The sequence below is a fragment of the Sciurus carolinensis genome, chromosome 15 (genome assembly GCF_902686445.1).
Source record: "Sciurus carolinensis chromosome 15, mSciCar1.2, whole genome shotgun sequence".
Lineage (NCBI taxonomy): Eukaryota > Metazoa > Chordata > Mammalia > Rodentia > Sciuridae > Sciurus > Sciurus carolinensis.
This window is the reverse complement of record NC_062227.1, coordinates 9,117,813-9,143,395: the sequence shown is the minus strand read 5'-3', so window position 1 is coordinate 9,143,395 and position 25,583 is coordinate 9,117,813. Positions and strand designations below refer to the sequence as shown.

General features: G+C 42.5%; 1 protein-coding gene and 1 pseudogene across 1 annotated transcript in view; one reads left to right on the top strand and one right to left on the bottom strand.

The window, feature by feature from the left end:
* Positions 1 to 6,716, bottom strand: part of Fam120a (family with sequence similarity 120A) — a 101,386-nt gene extending 94,670 nt beyond the window's left edge. The window contains 1 exon segment of the mRNA XM_047526475.1: positions 5,919 to 6,716. Within this exon segment, the coding sequence (XP_047382431.1) occupies positions 5,919 to 6,392 (474 nt within the window). The 5' untranslated portion in view covers positions 6,393 to 6,716.
* A 1,007-nt stretch (positions 6,717 to 7,723) lies between these two features.
* On the top strand, positions 7,724 to 25,190 carry LOC124965495 (voltage-dependent anion-selective channel protein 2-like; annotated as a pseudogene).
* Positions 25,191 to 25,583: the final 393 nt, after the last annotated feature.

Below are 25,583 nucleotides of genomic sequence, written 5' to 3'. Positions count from 1 at the left end.
AGGAGCCACACCTGTGCCACGGGACAAGGCAAGTACGATCTGTGAAACCAGGTGCTGGAGTCTCCGCGACAGTAAGTGGACCTGGGAGCCAGCGCGTACTGCACAGGCCGGTGGAGAGTATCCACCCCGCGAAAAGGGAGGTTGGCGAACACAAGAAGGAAGAGAGCATTACGGGAAGGGTGGGGGCTGCAGCATGCCAAGTTCTTTCAGTAACCCTAGGAAACAAAAAACACGAAAAGGGTTCAAGACGGCAGGAGAAGCAAACGGTGGGCTCTGAGGGCTAACTTTAAACTAAAAAAAAAAAAAAAAAAAAAAAAAAGATTTAGACAAGGATGGTAATCAGTGTTCAAATAGTAAATAGGTGGTTTAATAACTGAATATAGCCTGGAGCCTTGTTTTGCTTGGCTTGGTATTTTTCAAATGATCTCAAATAAAATCCAAATTTCTGACTTTCTTAAAAAATATGAATATCTGAGAATGTTCACTCAATGTGAAAGTTTTGCATGGCTTTCAAAAAATGTGTACCATCTGTGTGGGCTGAACAAATTATGGAACACTACACAGGCATTAAAAAGAATGAAAATTCTAAGTATAAAAATGGAAACATTTCTTATACATAAAAAAGGCAAACTGCTGAATAATGAACACTGTGATTACATTAATTTTAAAAGTTAGAACCATATTGTAATAACAGATAACACAGTGTATCCCATAGCACCCATGGCTTATGCAGTCCCTCTTAAAACCATGTAGTGATTCTTTCAAAAAGTTAAAACCCAGGACCCTGCACATATCCCAGTTAGGTAAAGAAGTGTGAGGCTCTCAGTTAAATCCCCAGCATGGGGGGGGGGGGGGGGGGCGCGGCAGCGGCAGGGGATAAACACAGAATTACCATACAACCCAGCAATTCCATTTGAGTATATACCCAAAAGAATTAAAAGCAGGGACACTCAAATAGATTTTTTAATACCTTGTTCTTAGAAGCACTATTCATTATTCACAAGTCAAAGAGGAAGCAATTCAAATATCCATCAATGGACAAATGAATAAATAAAATGCGAAATATATGCACAATAGATTATTATGTAGCATAAAAAAGGGCGGAATTTCAACACATGCTACAACATGACTGAACCCTTAAGACATTTACCTAAGCGGATTCGACTACAGTCATGTGCCGAATAACATTTCAATGTCGAACTGCATAAATAACAGTGGTCCTGCGATCATCACGGGGGTGAAAATTTCCTGTCATCTAGCAGTTTTACTGTACCTTCTCTATGTTTAGGTACACAAACACGACTGCGTTACAACTGCCTACAGTACTCTCTACAGGTTTGTAGCCTAGAAGCAACAGGCTTACCATACTGCCTACAGGCTGTATCCTTTAAGTAGGCCAGGAAATCACCTAAAAACGCATTAGTCAGAATGTTTCCCTGTCATTAAGCTACACGTGTACAGCTGCAAAACCGGTACACTGAAGAAAAATACCCATTTTAAGAGATGACTGATTTGAGTTATAACATGATCAATTTTGAACGCTAAGTATTTCCTGGTCAACCAAAGAGCCCTAAGAATAAAAAATATAGTCAGTTCTCAGGGTCTACTAATGGGTGCTTTTCTTCTGCACAGAAACCTTGCTGCTCCCATCATAACCGGAAGAACAGGGCAGTCTGCTATCAGGACGAACCCAGGGGAACTGCAGCACAGGTGGGCACACCCCAAACACTCACACAATGCAAATGCACTCTGACTTCAGCACTGCACTTCCTCTTGAAGGGATGATAAATGACTTGTCCCCAGATGTCACTGAATCAGCAGATCCCGGTTCTTCACGTGTAAAATGGGGTAGGGAGGCCCTGAGGCCTAAATGACATAGCAAATATGTGGAAGGTCCTAGCAAGCACCTGGTCACCCTACCCCCAACAAGGACAGGAGAGGTCATCATCTCTAAAAACAAACATGTTATTATGCTAACCATAAAAAATCTGAAACCATGGTCTTATCTCACATTCTTCCACCAATTTAGAACATGAGCACCATTTTACATAAGATCTAAGCAACACACCAAAGAACTGATTTAACAAAATTCCAATGGAAGCAAATTCAAGGTACGATCTGAAGGACTTCATGATGTACTCTCACATCTACACCACCAGTCTTGTAGAAGAAACATTTATAAAAATTTTGGTGATTTAATGCCACCAAGATTTAAAAATAAACATCAGTCATTCACTGAAGTTTCAAAGGTTATGATGACTCAAGGCACACAAGAGGAAACTCTCTCAGTTATTAGCTAAAGCCAAGTTCAAATTAGGCTGTTCAATGTTCTAAACAAAACTAGTTCAGGTATAGGTGAACATGTAATGGTCAAAAAAACACCATTATAACTATTAAAAAAGTAGTTATTACTCCATCAAAGAAACACTCTTGGTCCCTGCATAGTGGTGCATGCCTGTAATCCTAGCAACTCAGGAGGCTGAGGTAGGAAGACCACAAGTTTGAGGTCAGCCTGGGCAACTTAGCAAGACCTTGTCTCAAAATATGAAAAGGCCAAGGGATGTAACTCAGTGGCAGTGCACCACTGGGTCCCTTCCCCATAAGGAAAACAAAAAAGCACACCACTCTAGAAAAAAAGATTTCTCTAAGCAAGGGCAACAGCAATTTAGACCTTTCTGTCAATTTATAGAACACCAGAAGACCAATAAGATGGTAAATTTTTGTAAGAGAAATGTCTTTTACCCAACAATTAAGTGTTCATATCAATTCCTTTGCCAATGTTTAACCTTCTTTTTAAAAAAAAAAGTTATTAACATACACCAAAATTTTTATTTATCTTTGATATATAGTTCTTATGTTAAAACACATTACCTCCACCACCTCCAAGATACAGAAGAGTTCCACTACCTCAGGAAGCTCACTTCCACTGTTCACGTGTCCACACCTCCTCTTCTCTACTCCTGATGCAACTGACTGGCCCCCACTGTTATGGTTTATCTTCACGAGAATGTCCAGTAAAGAGAACCACACATATGAAGCTGGCTTCTTATCCTCAGTCTAAAACCTTTGTAAAAGATTTGTGTTTAAGTTGACACATATCAATAGTGCCTTCCCTCTAACTATGAAGTAGTACCCCAGAGAATGGATCTACAGTTTGCTTAACTGCTCACTTACTAAAGGATATGATTGTTCCAGTTTGGGAGTGGGATTGCTGGATAACATAATGAATTCTTAATTCTATATGAAACCACCAAACTATTTTCTAGAGAAACAGCATCATTTTGCAATACTACCAGCAAGTGTGACAGATTCCATATGCTCAGCATTTTTGCTAGCACTTGGTTTTGTCGGTCTTTTATTTTCCCCTTTCTAATAAGCATATAGGGGTATCTCATTATGGTTTAAAACTTCTAACCATTTTAATGGTATCTTAAAAATAATAGTATACACTGCCTCACTCGCCTCAACAGACAACACTGAAAATAAATTCTAACTCACTCAAAATCATCATTACAAACACTGAACTACCCTCAGGGCCTACTGAAGTACATAGGGCTGTTTTTCTTTTTCTAAAATAGCCCCAGAATTATGTCTGCTTTTTATAGCTTTTTAAATCTTCTCCCTTGTCACTGCTTGCTATTAATGGTGCTCCTGCCTCTGGCAGACTTTCCTCTTCACCCTCTTCTCAAGCTGAGTCGAGAAAATAGATAACCAAGCTTGTTAAATTACATCTAAAAAGGAGAGGGCAGACTGGGAGTGGGAGCTGAAAGGGTTCTTCAGTGAGGAAAGAGAAAGCTACTTTTTCCTGTCATTGTACCTAAACTTCCTGACAATTCACTTGCTTGCTGAGACATTTCTAGGAGCCAAATTTATCAGGCATTTTTTTTAAAAGGTAAGGTTGCAAAGGAAGGGGCCACCAGGTGGTGGAGTCATTACAATATTAATCTGTGCAAATACTGTGAATCAAAAGCTCATCTAAAGCAAAACCTAGACAAAATTATTCTGCATCCAGAAATCTAAGTGGAAAGATCATCTTAAATGCAGTTTAAATCCAGTTTCCAAACACAGATCAAAATTCTGATCACGTCCGAGGTGTATGAGGCCTTCCAAGGGGCACAAAGATAAAGAGAAGTTACAGTTAAAAAGAAATGTGATAGTTCTTTCAAAAGATACAGCAACCACATATACATAGACTGATTCTAAGCCCAAGTAATATTTTTAGTGTTCCCCTGAAAGTCACTGACTAAAGCCATGGCCAGTACTCTCACCAAAAGCAAGTAAGTAAAGCTCACACTGCCTCTTAAGTGGTATTTCCCAACTCTGAAGCCAAAACTATGAACGCTTAGGATCTCTCTCTGCCAGAGTGGATCACAGAAGAGAAATGGCACCACCTTCCCTCTTGAGAGCCCAGGCTGCCACTGAGAAAATGTGAGCAGCACACACGGCCTCTCACCCGAACTTCCTGAGGAATGGCACATGGAGTATCTGCCAGGCTCATGGGCCAATCACCACTCCTCAGCCGCTTCTACCCAGGCCTCAAAATCCATTTCGCCAATTGCAACAGGATCCTGGGTGGGACTTCCGCTATCATTTTAGGCTTAACTACCACCATCTCATCACAGGCAGTGGGGGCAATCAGGAAGAGGGAGAATTTCACCAACTTTGAACTAAGGCACAGTTTCAAGAGAAATAAAAAAGACAAACTGGAAGACAAAGTGGCAAGTGCTAAAAGAAAATAGAGCCCCCCTCCCCACACACACACAAAAAAAACCTGTTTTAAGGAAAAAGCAACTAATCAAAACTTGAAGTTCAGTATCATTTATGTGATTATTTTTCTAGTTAACCATGGGTCCTCAGGTTCCTCTGGCCCAGTTTTGGCCACACAACCCTCTGCCACAGGAACAGCAGAAAGCTGACAATGTGGAGCTCTGATTACCCACCAGTCAGGGCGCTGCTGAAGGTCACTGAACATTTAGCTATGCACCAGAAAAATAAATCCTGCAAGTTCAGGCCTGTAATGGCATGATCCCCAAACTCTTACCTCTAATTCTAAACTCCTTCTGCATCAGATACACAAAATGGAACTAGCTTAAAAACAGTCTGTCACGGAACTGAGAAAAATCTTATCCTGTCAAGTTTTACAATTCTTTGAAATCACACACACACACTCCCAACATCTCATTTTCAAAGGCACAAGGCAGGGTTCTGCGTTCTGAATTAGAGGCGGAGGCACTGGCCTTACACAAGTTTCACCTCCCACAGCTATGGAGGCAGCACTGCCCATTTCCAGCTGCTTCTCCCCCCCGGCCCCGGCGAAGCCCCCACTATTACTGCTTATCCTTTAGACTTCCAACATAAACCTGTTGCTAGGAAAGAAAGGACTAAATTCGAAAGATGCATATGCTCATATACTGTTCAAATCGAAGGCGAGTGGGTAGCCTGCCCACCTCCAAAAGGGGAGGAAATACTAAGGTATTAGCGATGATGACACCACCAATCCCAGCTCTGGTGCAGGGCTCTCACCGACGCTCGGTATCCTCACATGTCCGTGCGGCCGGAGCAGGCCAGCGAAGAGCGACGGCTGGGGGCGGACTTGAACAGTGCGCTGCCCGAACCGCCGGACATCCATCTTGCGCCCGCTGGGCCGGCTCCAGGCACGCTCTCCCAGGTCCCCCGCGCGCCAGTCTGGCGACACGCTGCGCCCCGGGAGAGGCCTGGGATCTGGAGGGAAGGCGGTGCGGCCTACTACCCAGTCCTTGCGGAGGGAGGACCACCGCGGGCCCAGGCCCGGCTTCCCCTGAACTCCGGCCCCAGCCCTGACCCCGGGCGCCCAGGACCCGGGGCCCATCAACCTGAGCACCGAGGACCTCCCTAGACCCCCAGCCCCGAGGGCCCCCGGCCTCGCGGCCCGGCCGCACCTTGACGTGGAAGCGGATGAGCGCCAGGCGGATGCAGTGGGCCATGCAGACGGGAGGCAGGAACCAGACCTTGGGCGGCGGCGTGCCCTTGTTCTGGACATGGCTGACGATCTGCTGCGCCGTCTGGCGCTCGTTGCCCTGCCGCTTGACCCACTCGTGCAACCGGGCCTTCTCGAGCGCGCCGTTGAAGAAGACGAAGAGCTCGATGTTGCCGCCGAAGCAGGCCTTGGCCAGCGCCGCCAGGTAGCCGAGCATGTGGTTCCACTGGCCGCCGCTGACCCAGTCGGTGTAGAAGCCGCCGTACAGGCGGTGCAGGCAGTTGTCGGCGTCCACCAGCAGGCGCAGCGGGGTCTGCGGGGGCCGCTGCCGCCCGCCGCCCACCAGGCTGCCCCGGGCCAGCTTCTGCAGCTCCACCGGCACCACGGCGCTCGGGCAGTGCTTCTCGATGTAGTCCTGGAAGCCCTGCACGCCCATGGCGGCGGCGGGGCGGGCGCGCGCGGGCGGCGGGGCCGGCGGCGGCGGGGCGGGGGGCGGCGGGGCCGTGGCGGGCCGGCGCGGGCGGCCTCTAGGGCGGGCTGGGGCGGGCCGGGGGCGCGCTCACGGCCGCCGCGGCCGCCATGTGCTGCCGCCTCCCAGGGCCATGTCTGGGGAGGGACCTGCCGCCGCCGCGCTGCGAGGCCGAGGCGAGGCTGGGCCGGGCGGGGCGGCGCTGACGTCGGGCCCGCCCGCGCGGACGCCGGCGGGGCGGAAGAGGCGGCGCCGGACGCGGCCGGCTCCCGGGGCGGCGGCGGCCGAGGAGGAGGAGCGGGAGGCGCGGCCTCGCTTCCCGGGGCTCGGGGCCGCGGCCGGGCGGGCTGAGGGGGCGCCCGGGCCGAGCAGGCCGCGCCCCGGGGCCGCGGGCCGCCCCGCCCCGCCCCGCCCGCGCCGGCCCTGAGGGCCCGAGAGGCGAGGCCGCGCCTCCCGCTCCTCCTCCTCGGCCGCCGCCGGCGCCGCCCGCGGGACTCGGGCGCTGAGAGGCCGGGCGGCGCTGCGGAGGGCGGCGGCGGCAAGATGGCGGCGGCGCGGCGCGGCCGGCCCGGCCGGGAGGCAGGTGTGCGGGGCTGCGGGGCGCGCCGCGCTCGGCACAGGCGCACGGCGGGGGCACCGCGGAGGGCCTCGCCGAGAGCGCAGGCCCGCTCCCGCCGTGCGCGGCCGCAGTCACCGCGCTCCCAGAGGGGGCGCCGCGCGCCGCGCAGGCACTGCACCTGCGCTGCCGAGGGGACGTCGGCTGCGGAGCCCGGGTGCGCGCGGGCTGCTCGAAGGAGGCCGACGCGCGTGCACCCGGGGCCGCGCAGAACGTCTGAGAGGAACGAAAGCCTGAGAAGGTTCGTAGAGCCCCAAAGCGGCGTTTTGCCTGCCCTTCGACTCTGCGTCTGTTTTTTCTGGAGAAACCCCGGGAGATGCAGGATGCACCTGACGCCCAGGTGACCGGGCGCGCAGAGCCGGCTCCACCCCGCGGGTCGGTCTGCCAGGTCTGCGGCCGCCGCCGGCGCTTCCAGGAAAAGGCAAGCCGTGTCCTTTAGTTTCCTACGCCAAACTGGCGCGGGCCAGTGGATATGTACGTACGTAAAATCCTTTTGGTTTCTGACAAGCTGTCTTTAACCTCACTTGCCACGCATGCATAAAATTGATGATGAATTATGTAGGTTTTTTGTTTTGTTTTGTTTTGTTTTTATCTATTTAAAGCCACGTTAAATAGGGCTGGGAAGATAGTTCAGCTGGTAGAGTGCTTGCCTTGCAAGCACAAGGCCCTGAGTTCGATCCCCAGTACAGCAAAAAAAAAAAAAAAAAAAAAAAGCCACGTTAAATAAAAACGCCCCAGAGCAGTTGGACAAGATTGCCCAGCGGTTTCAGTCACTCGTATCTTCGTTGGTAGCGTGGCATTTCATATATTTTCCGTCACTGGTTTGTTTTTGTTTCCTGGCGCTGGGGCTCGACCCCAGGGCCTTACACCTGCTAGGCAAGCACTCTACCACTGAGCTACATACCCATCCATTTTCTTTAAAATATTGTACCTTTTAGTTTCTAAAAAATAAAAAATTGTTCTAGTGCCATTATCTGGGATTCTGGAAATAAATTTATTTTCACCTTCAGACAGTGTAGAAAGCTAAGATTCTGAAGTTAGACCACCAAATCTGTCTCATCGTAACTCTGTGCTCTCTCTAAAAACCTTTAATAGTTTTTTATCATCTGTAAAATAAGGATACTCAAAGGTGTTACCTCCCAGGTTGTTACACAAATGCTCAATAAATGTTGGGTTTTATAGGTACAATTTCCACATACTACAATTGTAGACTTTATGCTTGAGAACATGGACCAGTTATTTTACTTTTTGAAAGTTTATAATGTTCATAAATTATGCTTGCTTTCCCTATTTAACTGTTGAACTTCATTTAAAAAAAAAAAAAAACTCCTTTTTTGAGTAACATTATTAATGACTGAAAACATTTTAGAGAGGCTATGTAAATTTCAGGGGTTGGGTGATATTTAAATTTTCTAAATCTCAAAATGAAAGAAAATATACTTAATGTTTAATAAAAAGTCATATCTGCTTGGGTTTACAATAGAACAACTAATGATTGGGGATTTTCATTTCCATCCACTTAATCTTTGGAAATCATAGGAGAAACTTTAAAATTCAAGAAGAGATTGCCATACTAGTGAGAAAAATAAAGAAAAATGCTAAAAAGTACATGACCCCGTGCTTCACAAAAATTATTTATTTTGGAAACTCAGAAAAAAGTGATAATTAATAGAGCCAGCCCAGGATGTGCAGAAATTATCAATATGTGACAAACCAAGGGGATATCTTTGAGCTTTTTCACCATTTCCACCAGCTGGGTTTTTTTGATCAATTCATCTATAGCCCAGAGCAGGAAACTGTTGTTTTAATTGCTCAACTTTTTCCAAACCAATGTTTTTTATAGTAGAATGACATCTTAAATTTATATTTCACTTAGTTGAGTCCTGTATTCACTGGAAATAATAGATGAATTTTCAGTTTTTCAAATAAGATGGTAGAGACCTCACTCCTATCTATATAATCATTAGTGTAAGTTAGGGGCACCAGACTGGGGCTAAGCTTGGACTTTGTGACCATGGAAGAGACAAAGTAATCCATACTTGGGATTTGAACCTCTAATGTTTACCTAGCCCCAGGCCTAATCTGTTAATTGATTGTCCTCTTAAATTACCTGAAAGAGCACCAGCTTATCTCTATAGTCTGAGGATTTTGATGTTTTGATGCTTTTTGTACTCTAAAATTAGAAAGTATTTTTTGTCTTAAGTTGTGTGGATTGAGTCCTGTTCTCCTTACAGATGTGAATTCATTTTCTCTTTCAACTATAATTTTTTAAAGAAAAATACATTTATAGTTTTAAGTTTTAACTCAATGAGAAAGTTTAAAGCATCTGTATAAAATCACAATTCTGGCACTAGTGAAGAATATAGTCTTCAAATGCTTAGCTGACACTCATTTATATAATTTATATAATCAGTTGTTTACCATCTTAGTGAAGGATCACTATGTTCCCTTGATCACTACAATTGCTCCTTCTGTTCTGTCCACAACTATAGGGTCCTGTTTGGTGTCTCTTTCTAAATTCCCTCTACCACTATGGGAATTCCCAGAAGCCTCCCCCACATCTCTTGGCATCCAAGACCTCTTCCTCCCCACATCTCTGTCTGCTGCAGCTAGAGATCCCAGCATCCTGCTCTTTACTGCTACCCCAGAGCCTCCCTGACTTGAATTGCTGTGGGCCAGGCTAGAAAGGGAAGGGGAAAAGAGAATAAGTTCCTGACTCTGCACTAGAACAAGGATCCTGGTACAAAAGATCTTCTGAATCAGTAGATCTCTGACTTTTTTCCCACAAATGATGAATGACATTCAGAAGAGTATGTTGCTATCCTAATAAAACCCATGGTTTCGTTTTCCTCCTAGTTCCCATACTGGAGTATAAACAAAGGAGGGTGATTCATATCATAGCCCTAAATTGTTAAATTGTTTGCAAACTTTGGAACTTCATCAAAAATGGAAGATCAGTAACTAATCACACTCTTTCCCAGCATATCAGTAGTTCAGAAGTGTGGTTGATCTTTAGAGTCCTCCTCAGTGCTGTGATTTACCAGAATTAGGGTAGGTGAGCTACCTGGAGATAGTGACTAGTCAACATTCAGACTCTTTAGACCATGACAGCATGCATTTCATATTCCAAATAATTGATGTGTAAATTACCTTTTCTTTCTTTTCAGATTTCCAGAAGCTGTAATGTCAGTAACAAAGTATCTAAAAACAAAACAACCCTAATTATCTTTCCTGAGTGTGCAGAGGCATTGAAGCAACAAGGTAACATTAGTAGCCACATCTGTAGGTCCTGTGGGTCATGCCAGGGAATATACCAGGGAAAACCAACCCTCAGTTGGTTCTGTTTCAGAGTTCTTGGATCTTACAATGTCATCAAGAGGCAGAAGAAAGATGTGAAGAAACAGGGACTTTAGTAATGGTTTGGGCATTCCTCAGTACTGCCACCACAAGCAGTAAGTTTCATTTAACTCCTCAAAGATAGAAGGGCCTTTACCCACCTACTCATTTCAGAGATCCGAATGTGGAGGTTGACAGGGGAAAGTGCCATGTCCAGTCAGTGTTGTCAATGAAACGGCTCACTCACTGAGCACCTGCTGTATGCAGGCCAGCTACTGGGGATATGGACATAGAGAAAATGGTATATTTTTCAAGCAGCTCACTCAAGCAGGGGATACAGACATAAACAAATAGATTCACAGCGTACTTAGGGGTCTCAGACTCAGAAACCCAGTCATCCTGGGATTAGTGAAGACTCCCTAATCAGGGAGAAAGTTCTGCCTCAGTGTGGTGCTATACCCTGAACCTAGGAAAGAGGAGGCCAAGATGGCCTTTGCTTTCTTCTCTTCACAACTGCCTCCACCTAAACCTCTGCAGCTACAGCTTGTGGTGCAGGGAGAACTGGCCTGAGCTGGGATCCGAGCACCCGGGTCATCCGTCTACCACATCAGTGTCATCAGGAATGAGAATTTCAGCACAGTTACTCATGAGACCTTGAGTCCATCATATACAAAGGCACCTCCAGTTTGTTAAACTAGGAAGCACTATGAAATGTTTAAAGATCAAATTTTCTATGTCACTAAAAAAGATATATTTCATAAATTTATCCCGACATTTTTCTTGAGGTACACTGTCCAAAAGCATGTGTGACTAGAACAACTGAAAAACTAAATGTTTAAATTTAACTTAAATAACCTCATAAGTCTAATGGCTATCATATTGGAAGATCTTAATTCCTAAGGGCAGTTACACCAGCTGACTTCATATTAGATTATGTTAGTGTTCATTAAGAATACCTTGCTAACACCAGACACATTGTCTATTTGTTGCCTGGCCAGTACTGTGCAGTTATTATTCCTTGAGATCTGGGTAGGTCTATGAGTACAGACTAAGGCTGAATTGCCATTCCAGCAGACATCTCTCACAGGTTGCCCACTTTGGGCTTTTAGTCAGACAGCCAAATTAACTGAAAAGACCACATGAACCCCCCATCTTGAGATGCAATATTGCATGTTATACTATGACAGCTTTTTTGCTTTTAGGTCACAGGCAGCAAAAATTACTCTGCTTAATATAGGCATAAAGTAATTTATTACAAAGATTAAGAACTCAAAAGTCAATCTGTGAAATCGAGAGAACCATTATTAGAAGTATGTGGTAACTCGTAGGTGTAATATAGCCCAGGTGCTGACAACACAAGGGATCTCCAGTCTTTTCTTACCCTGTAGTCATTTGCTAAGATTCAAAGTCATGGAAAAAGTAAAATGGACCAAACTTATGTAACATGTCTTTGGCCTGGCAATGAAAAACCAAAGTTTTTTTTCTTTAATGTGGGAAAACAGATACCTGGAATGACAGTCTCACCAGAACTGTATACAACTTCAGAGGAAAATCTGGGTTCTCTTAGTTGAATATTAAAAAAAAAAAAAGAAAGTATGTTTACAACATACATGGTAAGCCTCTTATATACCCTGTCCTCAGAAGACACAGAAATTATAAAGCTTATGCCTTCTAAGTCTTAAGCCACTCTTTAGAAACTGATTAACTGCCAAGACAACTTGTCTAAAGAACCATCTTATTTTGATTTGATTTGTTTACCTTTTTTCTCCAAAAAAGGTAACACACAAAGAAATCAATACATCTTATTACAGAGGTTCTCATAAGATCATGAATCTCCTTACTGCTTTGAAAACACTACCATTTCCATGACCTTCAAAACTTGAAGTCCTGGGCCAAATAGTGTTCCTATGTATTAGTTGTTCCATGAAGTAGATGCTTATTGAGCATTCATATTTCTCATATTTGTAAGGTCCTATATTAGGGCTAAATTTTTTATTTTCCCACCAGAAGCTCACAGTCTATTTTAAAAAGGGTTAGGGATATAGCTCAGTTGGTAGAGTGCTTGCCTTACTAAGCACAAGGCCCTGGGTTCAAATCCCCAGCACTGCAAAAAAAAAAAAAAAAAAAAAAAAAACTGTTTAAAACGATGAAAATATATGCGTATATAACTTGTAATGCCAAGAAGGTTAATAATTAATGCCTGCAGAAAGACTAGAGAATAGACCTGAGGAGATCATATGAAATTAAGAAAATTTTATTTTAAGATTAATTTTAAATAGAAACTTCTGCTTTTCACTTCCAACCAAGATATAGGCACTGGGTCACCCTTCCACCTGAAACAAATGAACAAAATAAACAAAATATATGAGACATTTGATCTTCAGCCAATGCAGGCCAGAGAGTCTTGAAAGATTAGGAAAAAAGATGAACTCAAAATTGACCTAACTCACTGCCAGGAGAACATTTCCACGCCATGATGTGAGAAATGGGAAATGAGGCAGATCCCCACAGTCTACCTGTGTTGAGGGTTGGGCAATGTCACGAATTCAGAGAGCAGGGTTCTGGAAAGGGGATGCTGTACAGAAAGGGGACACCAGGGATCTGCAGAGGTTCCTCCTTAAGTATTCAGTTAAGGATTGATTAGTGCATGCATACAAGGAAGCTGCACAAGACAAAGGGGGAAAAGACATTGCAAAGGATGAGAGTACAGTGCCTGAAACTCATCAAAGGCCGATCCGCTGTTCCCAGCAGATTGGAGAACCACATCATTCAGAAGTTAACAGTCAAACAGAGAATCAACATGTATCCCGTTTGTTTACAATAAAAATAAAATTAAGAAAAGAAAGCAGTACCAAAAGGGATCTTGCCTCAGTAATGAGATAAAATTAATCCAAACGATGACTCAGTGGTAGCCCTTTGTAATAAAGCTTGACAACAAACTCAAGAATATTTGTAGGAATATAAAAATATCAGTACTCAACAAGGTAAAAAATGTCTGTTTATCAAAAATTACCAGGCATGCAAAGAAACTGGACGACAACCCTAATGAAAAGTGTTTCCTATTGCTTTTTAAATGTAGTGACTTAAAATAGTACATTATTTTTACAGATCCTTAGGTCAGAAGTTTTCACTGGGTGTTCAGGGCTGTGTTTCTTCTGCCAGTTCCCCAGGAGGATATGTTTTCCTTGACTTTTTCAGCTTTTGGAGTCTTCCCACATTCCTTGACTAATGGTCCCACATCACTCTGGTCTCTGTAACTCTCCCTGCCTCTTATATGAACCTTTGTGATTACAGAGGTCCCCTTAATATCCCCATTTCAAGACCCCTCAATCACATATGTAAAATCCCTTTTGCCATATAACATGGATTCAGAGGAACCTTTATAGGTTCAAAGATGTGGGCATCTTGGGGTGCATAGTTTTCTGTTTACCAGAAGGAGAAAAATTGTGAGATTAAACAAGGATATTGACAGCAGTTTTGTGACTATATTCCATATATTCAAGAAGTTAGAGGAACATAGTTAGTGGGTAGTTGGAACATATTTTTTAAAAAGATTCAGATTGAACTTCTGAGATGAAATCTGCAGTATCCGAAGTGAACATTGGATGAGATTGATGATTTAGGCATTGCAAAACTTAAGATATATTGCAATAAAACTACCCAAAGTGAAACAGCAAAAAGTGGGGGGAAACCAATAGTATAATGTGTGGAACAATATCAGTTGACAAATACACATGCAATTGGATTCCCTGAATTGAGTGAACTGAAAAAGTCATGTTCAAATTTGATGAAAAGCATAAACCCACAGATCTGAGAACCTACATGAACCCCTGTAAAAGAACTATGAAGAAAATCACACCAAAGCCCAACATGATAAAATTGTTTAAAGCAGTGAAGATGAGAAAATGGTAAGAGGAACCCCCACCCTGAATGCACATCATGTACAGAGAATCAAGGGTAAGAGTGACAGCGTACTTCTTGCAGAAATAATATAGGCCAGGAGAAAGTGGAGCAACCCCTAGTCAACCCAAAACTATATATTTGGGGGGGAAAAGTGAAGGCAAAAGAAGGACCCTTTCAAACGGAAAAGGTAGAAGACTCTTGTAAAAAATGTTAAATGACAGGTGGTCCAGATCAAAAGGGTGGTGGTGGTAGTGTCTGCATTCTGAGTGTCTTGGCTACTAGTCAGTCCTGCCTACAGGCCAGGCAGCTATGTTGACTGGCCCTGTGAGAGGAGGGCTCAGCTCATCGGTGGAGGGCCCTCACCTACTTCTCACACTCCAAGGGGTAGGAGTGAGCACCGTGAAATGTTTTTCTGAAATCATACCACAGCACACGAGACCCAAGTTCATCACCTACCCCCAACTTCATATGAAGTCTAAGCCCTTTCCCTGGGGAAGAAGATAATGATACTTTATTCCATGACCTTCATGTGAATCCATTTTTAACTGACTATGAAGATGAGTAAAGAGAACATGGACCATTGTCCAAGCACCAGGGACCATGACACTGGCTTGGACCATTACTGTGTACACAAACCAGAAAAGCATATGGGACCTTAACTCTCCTTCCTTATTTGTATCAAATGATCATGGCCATTATACTCATTTTCCATCCCTTGTGGCAGGAAATGGCTTAAGTGACATTCTTCAAAGGCAGAAGGAAAATAATACCAGATGGAAATTGGCCTACACGAATGTAGAGAACCAGAAATGATAACTACCCATCTAGATGAAAATTTCTTATTATTTAAAATCTTTAAGAGAGCTTTGTTCAATAAACTCAGCTATTTGGTAGACTGAAGAAGGAGGATTGCAAATTTGAGACAAGACTGGGCAACTTAGACCCAAAGGGCTGGGGATGTAGTTCAGTGGTAGGCTGCTTGCCTGGCATGCACAAGGCCCTGGGTTCCATCCCCAGTACTGCCAGGGTCAGAGGAATTGTTGTTTATCAATTTTTTATCAAAAGTTTAAAGCAAACTAATAACCATGCGTTTTAGCTTGGGCTGCCATAACAAAATAACTATAGACCGGGAGGCTTAAACAATAAAGATATAGTTTCATACAGTTCTGGAGGTGGGTAGCCTGAGCTCATGGTGCCAACATGATCAAATTCACGTGAGAGTTCTTTTCCTGTGCAGATGACCACCTTCACACTGTGTCCTCTCATGCTGGGAAGAGAGAGATTACACTGGTGTCTCTTACATGGACACTAATCCCGTCGTATCAGGGCCTTGCCCTTGTGAATTCATTGAACCTTATTAATAACCTCCTTACAGGCTCTATCTCCAAATACACATTTGGGTTAGGGTACAGTTCAGTCTGTAGCACTTTAGACTATGGAGTTTATAGTATGTGTGGAAGTAAACCAACATACATAGGACAAAAATAGCATGAAGAGAGGAGAAATAAAGGTCTATCGTCCTAAGACTGTTTTATGTGAAGTAATTCAGTATCATTTGAAGTAGACTTAAGATGAGTTAAAGATAATAATGTGACCCTAAATCATCAGCTTAAATAAGCATCAAAGAATAACAGCTACAAAAATAACAAGGGAAGCAGGGCATGGTGGCACATGACTATAGTCCCAACCATTCAGGAGGCTGAGGCAGGAGGATCCTAAATCCAAGGCCAGCCTCAGCAACTTAGTGAAACCCTAAGCAATTTAGTGACACTGTCTCACAAAGTAAAAAAAAAATATATGAAAAGGACTGGGGATGCAGCTCACTAATAGGGCACCCCTGGTATCAACCCCCAATAACAAAAAAAGAAAATGAACCAAAACATACAAAATATCAAACTCTTAACAAACAAAGGTTTAAAAGGAAGGGAAAAGAAATAAAGGATGTATGCAGCAAATAGAAAAATGGAAGTGGACAGGGTTTGATTTAAATCTATTATTCCATTTTTCTATCATTTCTATCTATTCTGGTTTAAATATACTGATTAAAGACAGAGAATGACAGACCCAACCATATGATAGCTACAAGAAATTCACTTAAAATATAATGATAGAGGTAGGATGAAAAGGAATGGAACCAAAATCATATACCATGTGAACATAAAGTAGGAGTTTCTTTCTTAATATCAGATGAAGTAGATTTCAGAAAGAAAATTACTAAAGATTTATATAACAATGTAAGGGCAAATAAATCGAGAAGATATTGTAATCCTAAGTGTGATGTACAAACAACAGCTACAAAATATATGAATCAAAAACTGCACCGTGAGGGAAATGCAAATCAAAAGTACACTGAGATTCCAACTCCAGTTAGAATGGCAATCAGCAAGAATACAAGTAATAATAAATGCTGGCGAGGACGTGGGGGGAAAGGTATGCTCATACATTGTTGGTGGGACTGCAAATCAGTACAACTCTTCTGGAGGATCCTCAATAGGAACATAATCACCATATGACAACTATCCTACCCACTGGCATTTATCCAAAAGAACTAAAAACAGCATACTGTTGTGATACAGCCACATCAATGCACAATTCGCAATAGCCAAGTAATGGAATCAGTCCAGATGCCTGTCGACAGATGAATAGATTAAGAAAACATGGTATATGTACATAATGGAGTTTTACTCATCCATAAAGAAGAATGAAATTATGGCATTTGCCTGTGCCTGTAAATGGATGGACTGGAGAACATCATGCTAATTGAAATAAGACACTTTCTATTTTCTAACAGTCAAATGTTTCCTCTCAAATGCTGAAGTTTGTGCAGTGCAGTGACAAGAGATCGGGGGTCCCTGATTGCTTCATGGCTGTGGCACCCCTGCTGCCTGGGAGTGTTTCTGTGCAAGGGTACAGGATGCCCAGTTGCTATGGTGACGGCCCACCCAAAGAAGCTCTGTGCACCTCTCGTGTTATCACCTTATCAGTCTCAACCTTGATCTCAGGCACAGAGCTCCCTGGGATACAAGGTTTCTGAGCATGACAAGACAACCACAATGTTTCACTGGCACTGTTACTTCCAAGCCTGCTGGCTTAACAGTAACTTTTTAGCATTGCAACAGGGAAATAGCTACAAGAATATCTCTAGCCCTGTAACTTTCTAGTGCACAAAGAACAATGCCTATAGAAGTATTTATTTCTTCTGTTTTATTTTTATTTTTTATAGACTGCATTTTGATTCATTGTACACAAATGGGGTACATCATTTCGTTTCTGTGCTTGGGCACGATGTAGATTCATACCATTCCTGTAATCATACATGTACACAGGGTGATTGCTTCTTGATTACGAGACCCTACATAAATAAACTAGATGGGCCAGCTCCTCAGACACTGTTTCTCCATCAGAGTGCAGTGGTCCACCTGATCCCAGCTTTTAATATCTGTGTGTGCATTTTTCTTAATCCCCCATTGCCCCTCGAGAGTTCCTCAGGTTCAGCTATGCAGGTCGTGGAAGAAGTTAGAGTAATGTAAAGGCAGAGGGCATATTTCACAAAAAAAATACAGGAAGATCAGTGGAGCAGAAGAAGGCCATTGAGGGGGAGGGAGGAAGGAGGAGGAAAAGAGAGGAAATGCAGAATGAACAAAATTACCCTGTGTGTGCGTGTGTGTGTGTGAATACACTGCAGTGAATTCCACATTTATGTATGTCAACGGAGCACCAACTTTAAACAATAACAGTAAATAAATAGAAGGAAGACCAATAGAGTAAACGAGGGGGAGTGAGGGAAGGAAAGAGGAAGTGCTGTGGAGTGAAATGGGGCAAATGAAATTCTATGCATGTATGACTACATCAAAATTACCCCCACTATCATGCATAACTATAATTCACTTATAAAACCAACTTTAAAAACTGACCTGATAGAAGAAACAGACAAACCTACAATTGTAGTTGGAAACTACAACACCTCACTCTCAACAATGAATGGACTAAACGGAAAATCAGCAAGGATATAGAACAACTCAACAGCAACAACCAACAAGATCTGCTCAACATTTAATACTCCACCCTGCAGCAACAGAAGGTACATCCCAGTGCCCACAGAACATATAACCTAGATCAGCTGTATGCTGGCTGTGAACAAATCTCAACAATTTTAAGAGAATTAAAAACTTACATAATGTACTTTCTGGTGATAGTAGGGCCAAACTGGAAGATAATAACATAAAGACAACAGGAAATTCTCCATATTCTCGAAACCTAAATAACACATTCGAAACAATTCATGGGTCAAAGAAGTCTCAAGAGAAATTTGAAAAGACATGAGCTGCTGAATGAAAACAAAAATACAATATATCAAATTGTGTGGGAGTCAGCTAGGGCAATGCAGAGAAGGAAATACTTAACACTGAATTCTTTGGTAAGGAGAGGAGATGATGGTATTAGCCATCAGAGAAACAATTCGAAACCAGGGGATACATGCACAGGAATGGTATAATTCTAAAAATGGGGAAGCGGGGGTGGGGTGGGGGGACATTGTTGAGGATATAGAGACATTTGAGCCCTTATACATGCTGATAGGATCATAGGATAGTGTATCCATTATGGAAAACAGTTTTTTTTTTTGTTTTTTTTTTTTAGTTCCTTTAGTTCTCCCTGATCCAGCTTCCCCTTCCTAGATGTGTACACCCAAAGGAATTTAAAGCAAAGACTCAAATGGATACACCAGGGTCCATAACAACATTATTTACAATAGGCAAAAATAAGAAACAACCCAAGTGCCCTTAAACAGATGAATGGGTAAATAAAACGTGATCTAGCACACAAGGGAATGTTGTTTGGCTATAAAAGGGAATGAATTCTGACACAAGCTACAACATGATCAAACTAGAAAACACAGTGCTAAATGAAATAAGCCAGACACAAAAGGACAAATATATAACTCTTTCTTCTAGGAAATATCAAGACTAAACAAATTCATGGAGGAGAGAGTAGATCAGTGGTTACCAGGGTCTGGGATAGGGGAATAGGGTGTTACTGCATAATCATACAGAATTTGTTTAAGGTAATGAAAATTAGGGAGCTGTGTGGTGGAAATGGTTGCAAAACACTGTCAGTGGAATTAAAGCCATTGAATGTCACACCTGAAGGTGATCAAATTGGAACCTATGTTACATATATTTTACCATAATTTTTAAAAATTAAAATGGCAATATAACAAAAAACATTAAATTGTACTCTTCAAATGGGCAAGCTACTACATATAAATGATGTCTCAATAAGCTATTTAAGAAATGACTACTTCATCCCTATTAGAATGGCTGAAATTAAAAGACTGTTCATTATTAAGTGCTGAGAACTCTTAAGACATTCCTAGTGGGAAAAGAGTCTGGAACTTTCTTTTTAAAAAATGGGGTCCCTGCTGCTAGAGAGCATGGCACTAATTTCTTCTGGGTTTTGTCTTGGTTTTGTTTAGTTTGGGGTTTTTGTTTTAAGTTGTCGTGCTTTTCAAATTGCCCTTTCTCTCTTGGTCCCAATAACCCCAGGCATGAGGTACTGCCAAGGCCAAAGCACTAGCAAAGTGAACTACCACCTCTGAAAGGAAAGCAGAACTTTCCAGCCACTGGAAGCAGGAGGAAGTGGTCCTGGGGTCTGAAGGGGGCAGAGGGAATCCATGTTTATTTTTTGCCATTTTTTCCTGGGAGAAGTTCCTTTGGCAAAACCAGGGAACACTGTAGGGAGGTCATATTTAGCCAGAGCACCAGGAAAGGGAGCCTCCAGGAGCTAGGAAGTCTCAGGATATCCTGGAGAGGAGAGACCTGGAAGGGGGATTCTCTGAAATGACACAGCTATGTGCTCAGCAGATGATGGAGAGAGATCAATAGACTAACTCTGGAATTTCTTAAAGATGTTTTTTAAAAGCTTTTGATTTCTCAAAGTGTCACAGTTCTGGATTTACAAATCCCAGATTGTTTTTTCCTAAATAGTCAAAGTTCACATAAGACAGACTGAAGATTTTTTTTATCACTATATTCCAAATACTATGTGAGGCAAATTTGAGTAAGAAAAGACTATGCAGGAGTTTTTGCAATCAGCTTAAAATTATGTCTATATTCTTTGGTTTTCCTTTAGGGGAAAAGGATTTACCTTACTTCATTAGGAAGAATCTTTTTTTTTTTTTTAATGTTTTTAGTTGGCAATGGACCTTTATTTTATTTACTTATTTGTTTATATGTGGTGCTGAGAATTGAACCCAGTGCCTCACACATGCTAGGCAAGTGGTCTGCCACTGAGCCACAACCCCAGCCCAGGAAGAATCTTTTTTAAGCAAGAAGATTGTTTCAAAATCAAGTGCAAACAAGTATGCCTATTTAAAAAAATGTTTGATTTAAAATATACATTTTTGATCTTGTTGCAGTTTAAAGAGAGACAAAATTATAGTATTAGTAAAATAGCATAAGAAACTATCTTTACTGGATAAATAAGAGTTGTGGAGATTCTGATCAGTTCTTTTGTCATAGCCACAGAGAGGAAGAACCGTTAAACTGTTGCTAAGCAACAATGCTTCATAGACCAGGACTTCTGGACACCAAAGAGAAAGCAGGGGTATGAATTGTCCAAATTCACAAAGGGAAAGAGAGGGTACAGTGTACAGATGAATAGAGATCCAGGAAACCACCTTTTGAAAACTAAGCAGAGGCAATTCAAGTGAGTATTTAGGAAATAAACCAAAGACCCAATTCTCAAGTTCTTCCATGCACATAAACCCACTGAAGGGTCAAAAAATTAACCCAAGAGAGCTCAAAGTGAAAAACTATAGTAAAGCAAATTTTATTAGCACGCTTAAGACTTTGCTAAAGTTACTGTCTTCTTATAAAACAAAACACTAACATTTTACTGAGATGATTTTCACATCTGCACATCAGCCAAATTAAATGGGAAGGTTAGCATCGATCCAGATTTGAAAATTGAATTAATTCTCTCTTAAGTTTTAAACTGCATTGTTAATCCTATAGAAAGCATTTAAGGAAAAATACAAGCATTTCCATTTTACTTCAGTTGCAAAGAGATTATAATTTTCATGTCTCTTTAGAAATTTTTACATTTGCAAATTTGAGTTCCTCTCAAGCAGAACCAAGTACAGGCATTACTAACCCTGAAGAGAACACTGAAGCAAAAACCTGGACCATAGCTGGAACAGGGGATACCATTATCCCAAGTGTCCATGGTCACCAAATAGCTTCCAGATTCTCTCCGGATGAAGCCCACACCACCAATCCGACACTGTGGCCCAGCTCTCTGTACCCGTTTTCCTCCCCTGGTCCTGTTCATTATGGCCTTCTCCAGCTCTGGACCTGGAACTGAGCCCTGCAGGCTTCGTCCCACAGACTTTTCCTCTTGCATTTGGCTAAATGTGTTTAACGGTGAAGGCCTGAGAGTAAGAAGCAAGTGGTGCCAGGTTATTCCTACTGCACTCCTCCCTGCCTGTCAGGTAACAGCCCAGCACCATTCCCTGCCCTTGCCATCTTAGAACTCTGACCCTGGGTCCCTTAGCACTCCTGGCTGCTTCCCTTAGCCCCACCCACACCTCTGTCAACAGGCCTATCATGGGACTCCCTTTGAATCATCAGAGGACACCCCCTATTTTCTGAAGAATTCTGATGAGTACATAAAAATTATTCAATTATAGTTAAATAAAGATAACAAAATACTAAATCAGTTGAAAAAATTAAAAATATTTAATTTTGCATAAGATAAAGCTAAGAATTTTAGTTTTTTTTGTTTTTTTTTTCTTTTTTTGCAGTGCTGGGGATTGAACCCAGGGCCTTGTGCTTGCGAGGCAAGCACTCTACCAACTGAGCTATATCCTCAGCCCTAGTTTGTATTTTTTTACTGTAGAAAATTAATTTTCCAGATGAAATTGACAACCAAATTTTCGCTGATGCTTTGCAAAGGTAGGAACATTTTTCATGGGAGGTTTGCTGTCAACTAAATTGTGTTGGCAATCATGAAGGAGAAAAAAATCAGTTGTATTAGTTTTTTTGATATTGTTCATATCTGTCAAAAGATAGTGCTATGAGCAAATATGTTTATTACATAATTATGCACAATAAAACATTTCCTGTTTTGTTGGTTTTTCTATATTGTACTAATATAATTATAGACCATTTTGCAAATGATATTGGAATCGTGTACACATAGCTTTGATAGCGGGCAATAATTATTACTTTTCCTAACCAAAAATCTAATGGAGGACTTCCAATTCCAGATGTCAGAGCAACTGCTTTCATCTCTTCCTCCAGAGATGTCACTAAAATTACAAAAGCAGAATAAAAAATACCTTAAATCTACAATGATAAAGAAAACAGGAAAGGGAACATCCACAGACTTGGGAATTAGCAATTTTGGGGGAGGAGGACTCCAGAGAGCAGAGGAAACTGACCTGTGGGATTCCGGTGTGAGGACCCCGACACAGCGTCGGTCGTAAGCCAGGACTGGCTGGTGATCCAGACAGGCGCTGGCTGCCCTAGTCCCAAACTGTGCAACCAGGTTACCATTCCCCTGGCCCAGGAGAAAGACCCCAGATTTATGTAGACAGCACCCCACACAGACCAGACACAGAGGAGGGGCAAGGCTCTGAGCTTAAGGAAAGGAAGTGGACGGAAAAAGACAGGAAAAGAAAAAAAAAAAAAAAAAAAAAAAAGAGGAAAGAGGGAGAGCAGGAGGAGGAAAAGAGAGAGGGTGGAATGAAATCTGCATACTGAACTCCATATCCTCACCCTCTTTCTTTATCTGCTCTTGGATTGTTTCTGGGAGTCAAGCTACAGCACACCCCTGGCTGCCCAGAGGGAAAGCCTACAAGGCAACTCTCAAAATACTTTGGAAACTTCTCCAAATTCTGATTTCAGGGGTCTGTCAAAAGGAAATGCATGGCTAGCTGCTTGCTCAGCCTGCAGCCGAAAGTCCCCAACTGACAAGCCCTGGCTGTCCTCCCACCCCCAACAAGCTGTCAGTCACTCCCTTAGGGATGAGGGGAGGCCACAAGCATCACTGTTATGTAAAGAAAAGCTGAAAGAACTGAGGGGAAATGGAGTGGCCATAAGAAGAGAGTAAAATGTTTAAAATCTTCGAAAGCCTCAGACAAACAAGAGAAGACATTGCATTCACGAGATAGAGCAGGTGTGATGATGTAAGAGAGAAAGGAAAAAGCTCAAGGAACTTAAAAGTATGGCGGTTGAACCAGAAACATCAACCAAGGGTTGAAACATAATATTAAAGAAATTTCCCAGGGTACAGAACAAAAAGAAAATAAAATAGAACCGGGCACCTGTGATGCATGCCTGTGATCCCAGATGCAAGAGGGCGAGGGGGGAGGATCTCAAGTTCAAAGCCAACCTGGGCCACTTAGCAAGACCCAGTCTCAAAATAAAAGAAAGTAGAAAGAAAGGATAGTAGTGAGAGAATAATTAATTTAGAAAATCTATCCAGAAGTCTGATAACTGACCAATTCCTATATCAGAAAGAGGAACTGAGAAAAGAAAATGGGTGGGTGGAAATGGCATAATAACAATAAGATCTCGGGGAGGACTGGATTGTGGAGGGCAGAACTGTGTCTCCTTCACTTTGTCCTCCAGCCCCAGCAGCTCAGCCCCATCCTAGAGAGCCCAGAGGCCTTAGCTGCAAGCCAAGGGGCTGTGTTGCCCCTCAGGAGACTGCCAGATCACCTCTTCCTGCAGCCTCGCCATGGCGACCTATGGAGAGAGCTGCAAGCAGCCAATGTGTATTCCTCCATCCATCATATGCTGACCTTCACAAAGCTGCTAGAGATATCCTTCAGCAAAGGATTTGACTTTGGGTTGGTGAAACTGGCTATGAAAACAAAGTCATGCAGTGGTGTGGAATCCTCAACATCTGATCCATCTAATACAGACACTGGTAAAGTTACTGGGACCTTGGAGACCAAATACAAATGGTGTGAGTATGGTCTGACTTTCACAGAAAAATGGAACACCGATAACACTCTGGGAACAGAAATCGCAATTGAAGACCAGATTTGTCAAGGTTTGAAGCTGACATTTGATACTACCTTTTCACCAAACACAGGAAAGAAAAGTGGTAGAATCAAGTCCCTTACAAGAAAGAGTGTATAAACCTTGGTTGTGATGTTGTCTTTGATTTTGCTAGACCTGCAATTCATGGTTCAGCTATCTTTGGTTATGAGGGCTGGGTACCAGATGACCTTTGACAGTGCCAGATCAAAGCTGACAAGGAATAACTTTGCAGTGGGCTACAGGACTGGGGACTTCCAGCTACACACTAATGTCAATGATGGGACAGAATTTGGAGGATCCATTTATCAGAAAGTATGTAAAGATCTTGACACTCCAGTTAACCTTGCTTGGACATCAGGTACCAAGAGCACTCGTTTTGGCATTGCAGCTGACTATCAGTTGGATCCCACTGCTTCCATTTCTGCAAAGGTCAACAACTAGTTTAATTGGAGCGGGCTACACTCAGATGCTAAGGCCTGGTGTGAAGCTTACGCCATCAGCTCTGGTAGACGGGAAGAGCGTTAATGCTGGAGGCCACAAACTTGGGCTTGCCCTGGAATTGGAGGCTTAATCCAGCTGAAAGAACCCTCTGGGAATGGATATTAGAAGACTTGGCCTTAATATAGTTCCACTGTGACCAGCAGGCTTTTTTCCCCCACAAGAAGGTGATCAAAACAAGGATGATCTGAACAAGAGCTGTATTTTAAATATTTAGACAGTTACTTGTTAGCAGGTTTCTAGTTGAATTGGTTATCTAGTTACCAATGCTGCAGTCATGCAGTCACCTATACATTATTTAAATGTATTTAACTGTTAAATGAGCTACCCACCAATAATGAAATAGACCTTTATGGAAACTGTACAATCATGTGCATGTTTGTTTTTATGTTCCCTTTATCATTGAATATTGCCATTGAATAAGATGGATCAGTAGATATTTTAAGATGAAGGAAAAGATTTTTTTTGTTAAATTCATCCATCATTAAAATTACTTTTGGTATCCCAGAACATTATAAATTATGAATAAAACAAGTATACATAAAAAAAAAAAAAAACCACAATAAGATCTCTTGGGATTGGGTTTGCAATGTATCTGCCTAGGTTGAAAGAACACAGCAATGCAAAGAACACACATCTTGACATATATTGACCTGAAACTTAGTGTACAAGGGACCAAGAGAAAATGCTGACAGCATGCAAAGTCATGCTGTCCACTGTGACAGTCATTAGTCATCAGGTAACTCTTGAGCACTT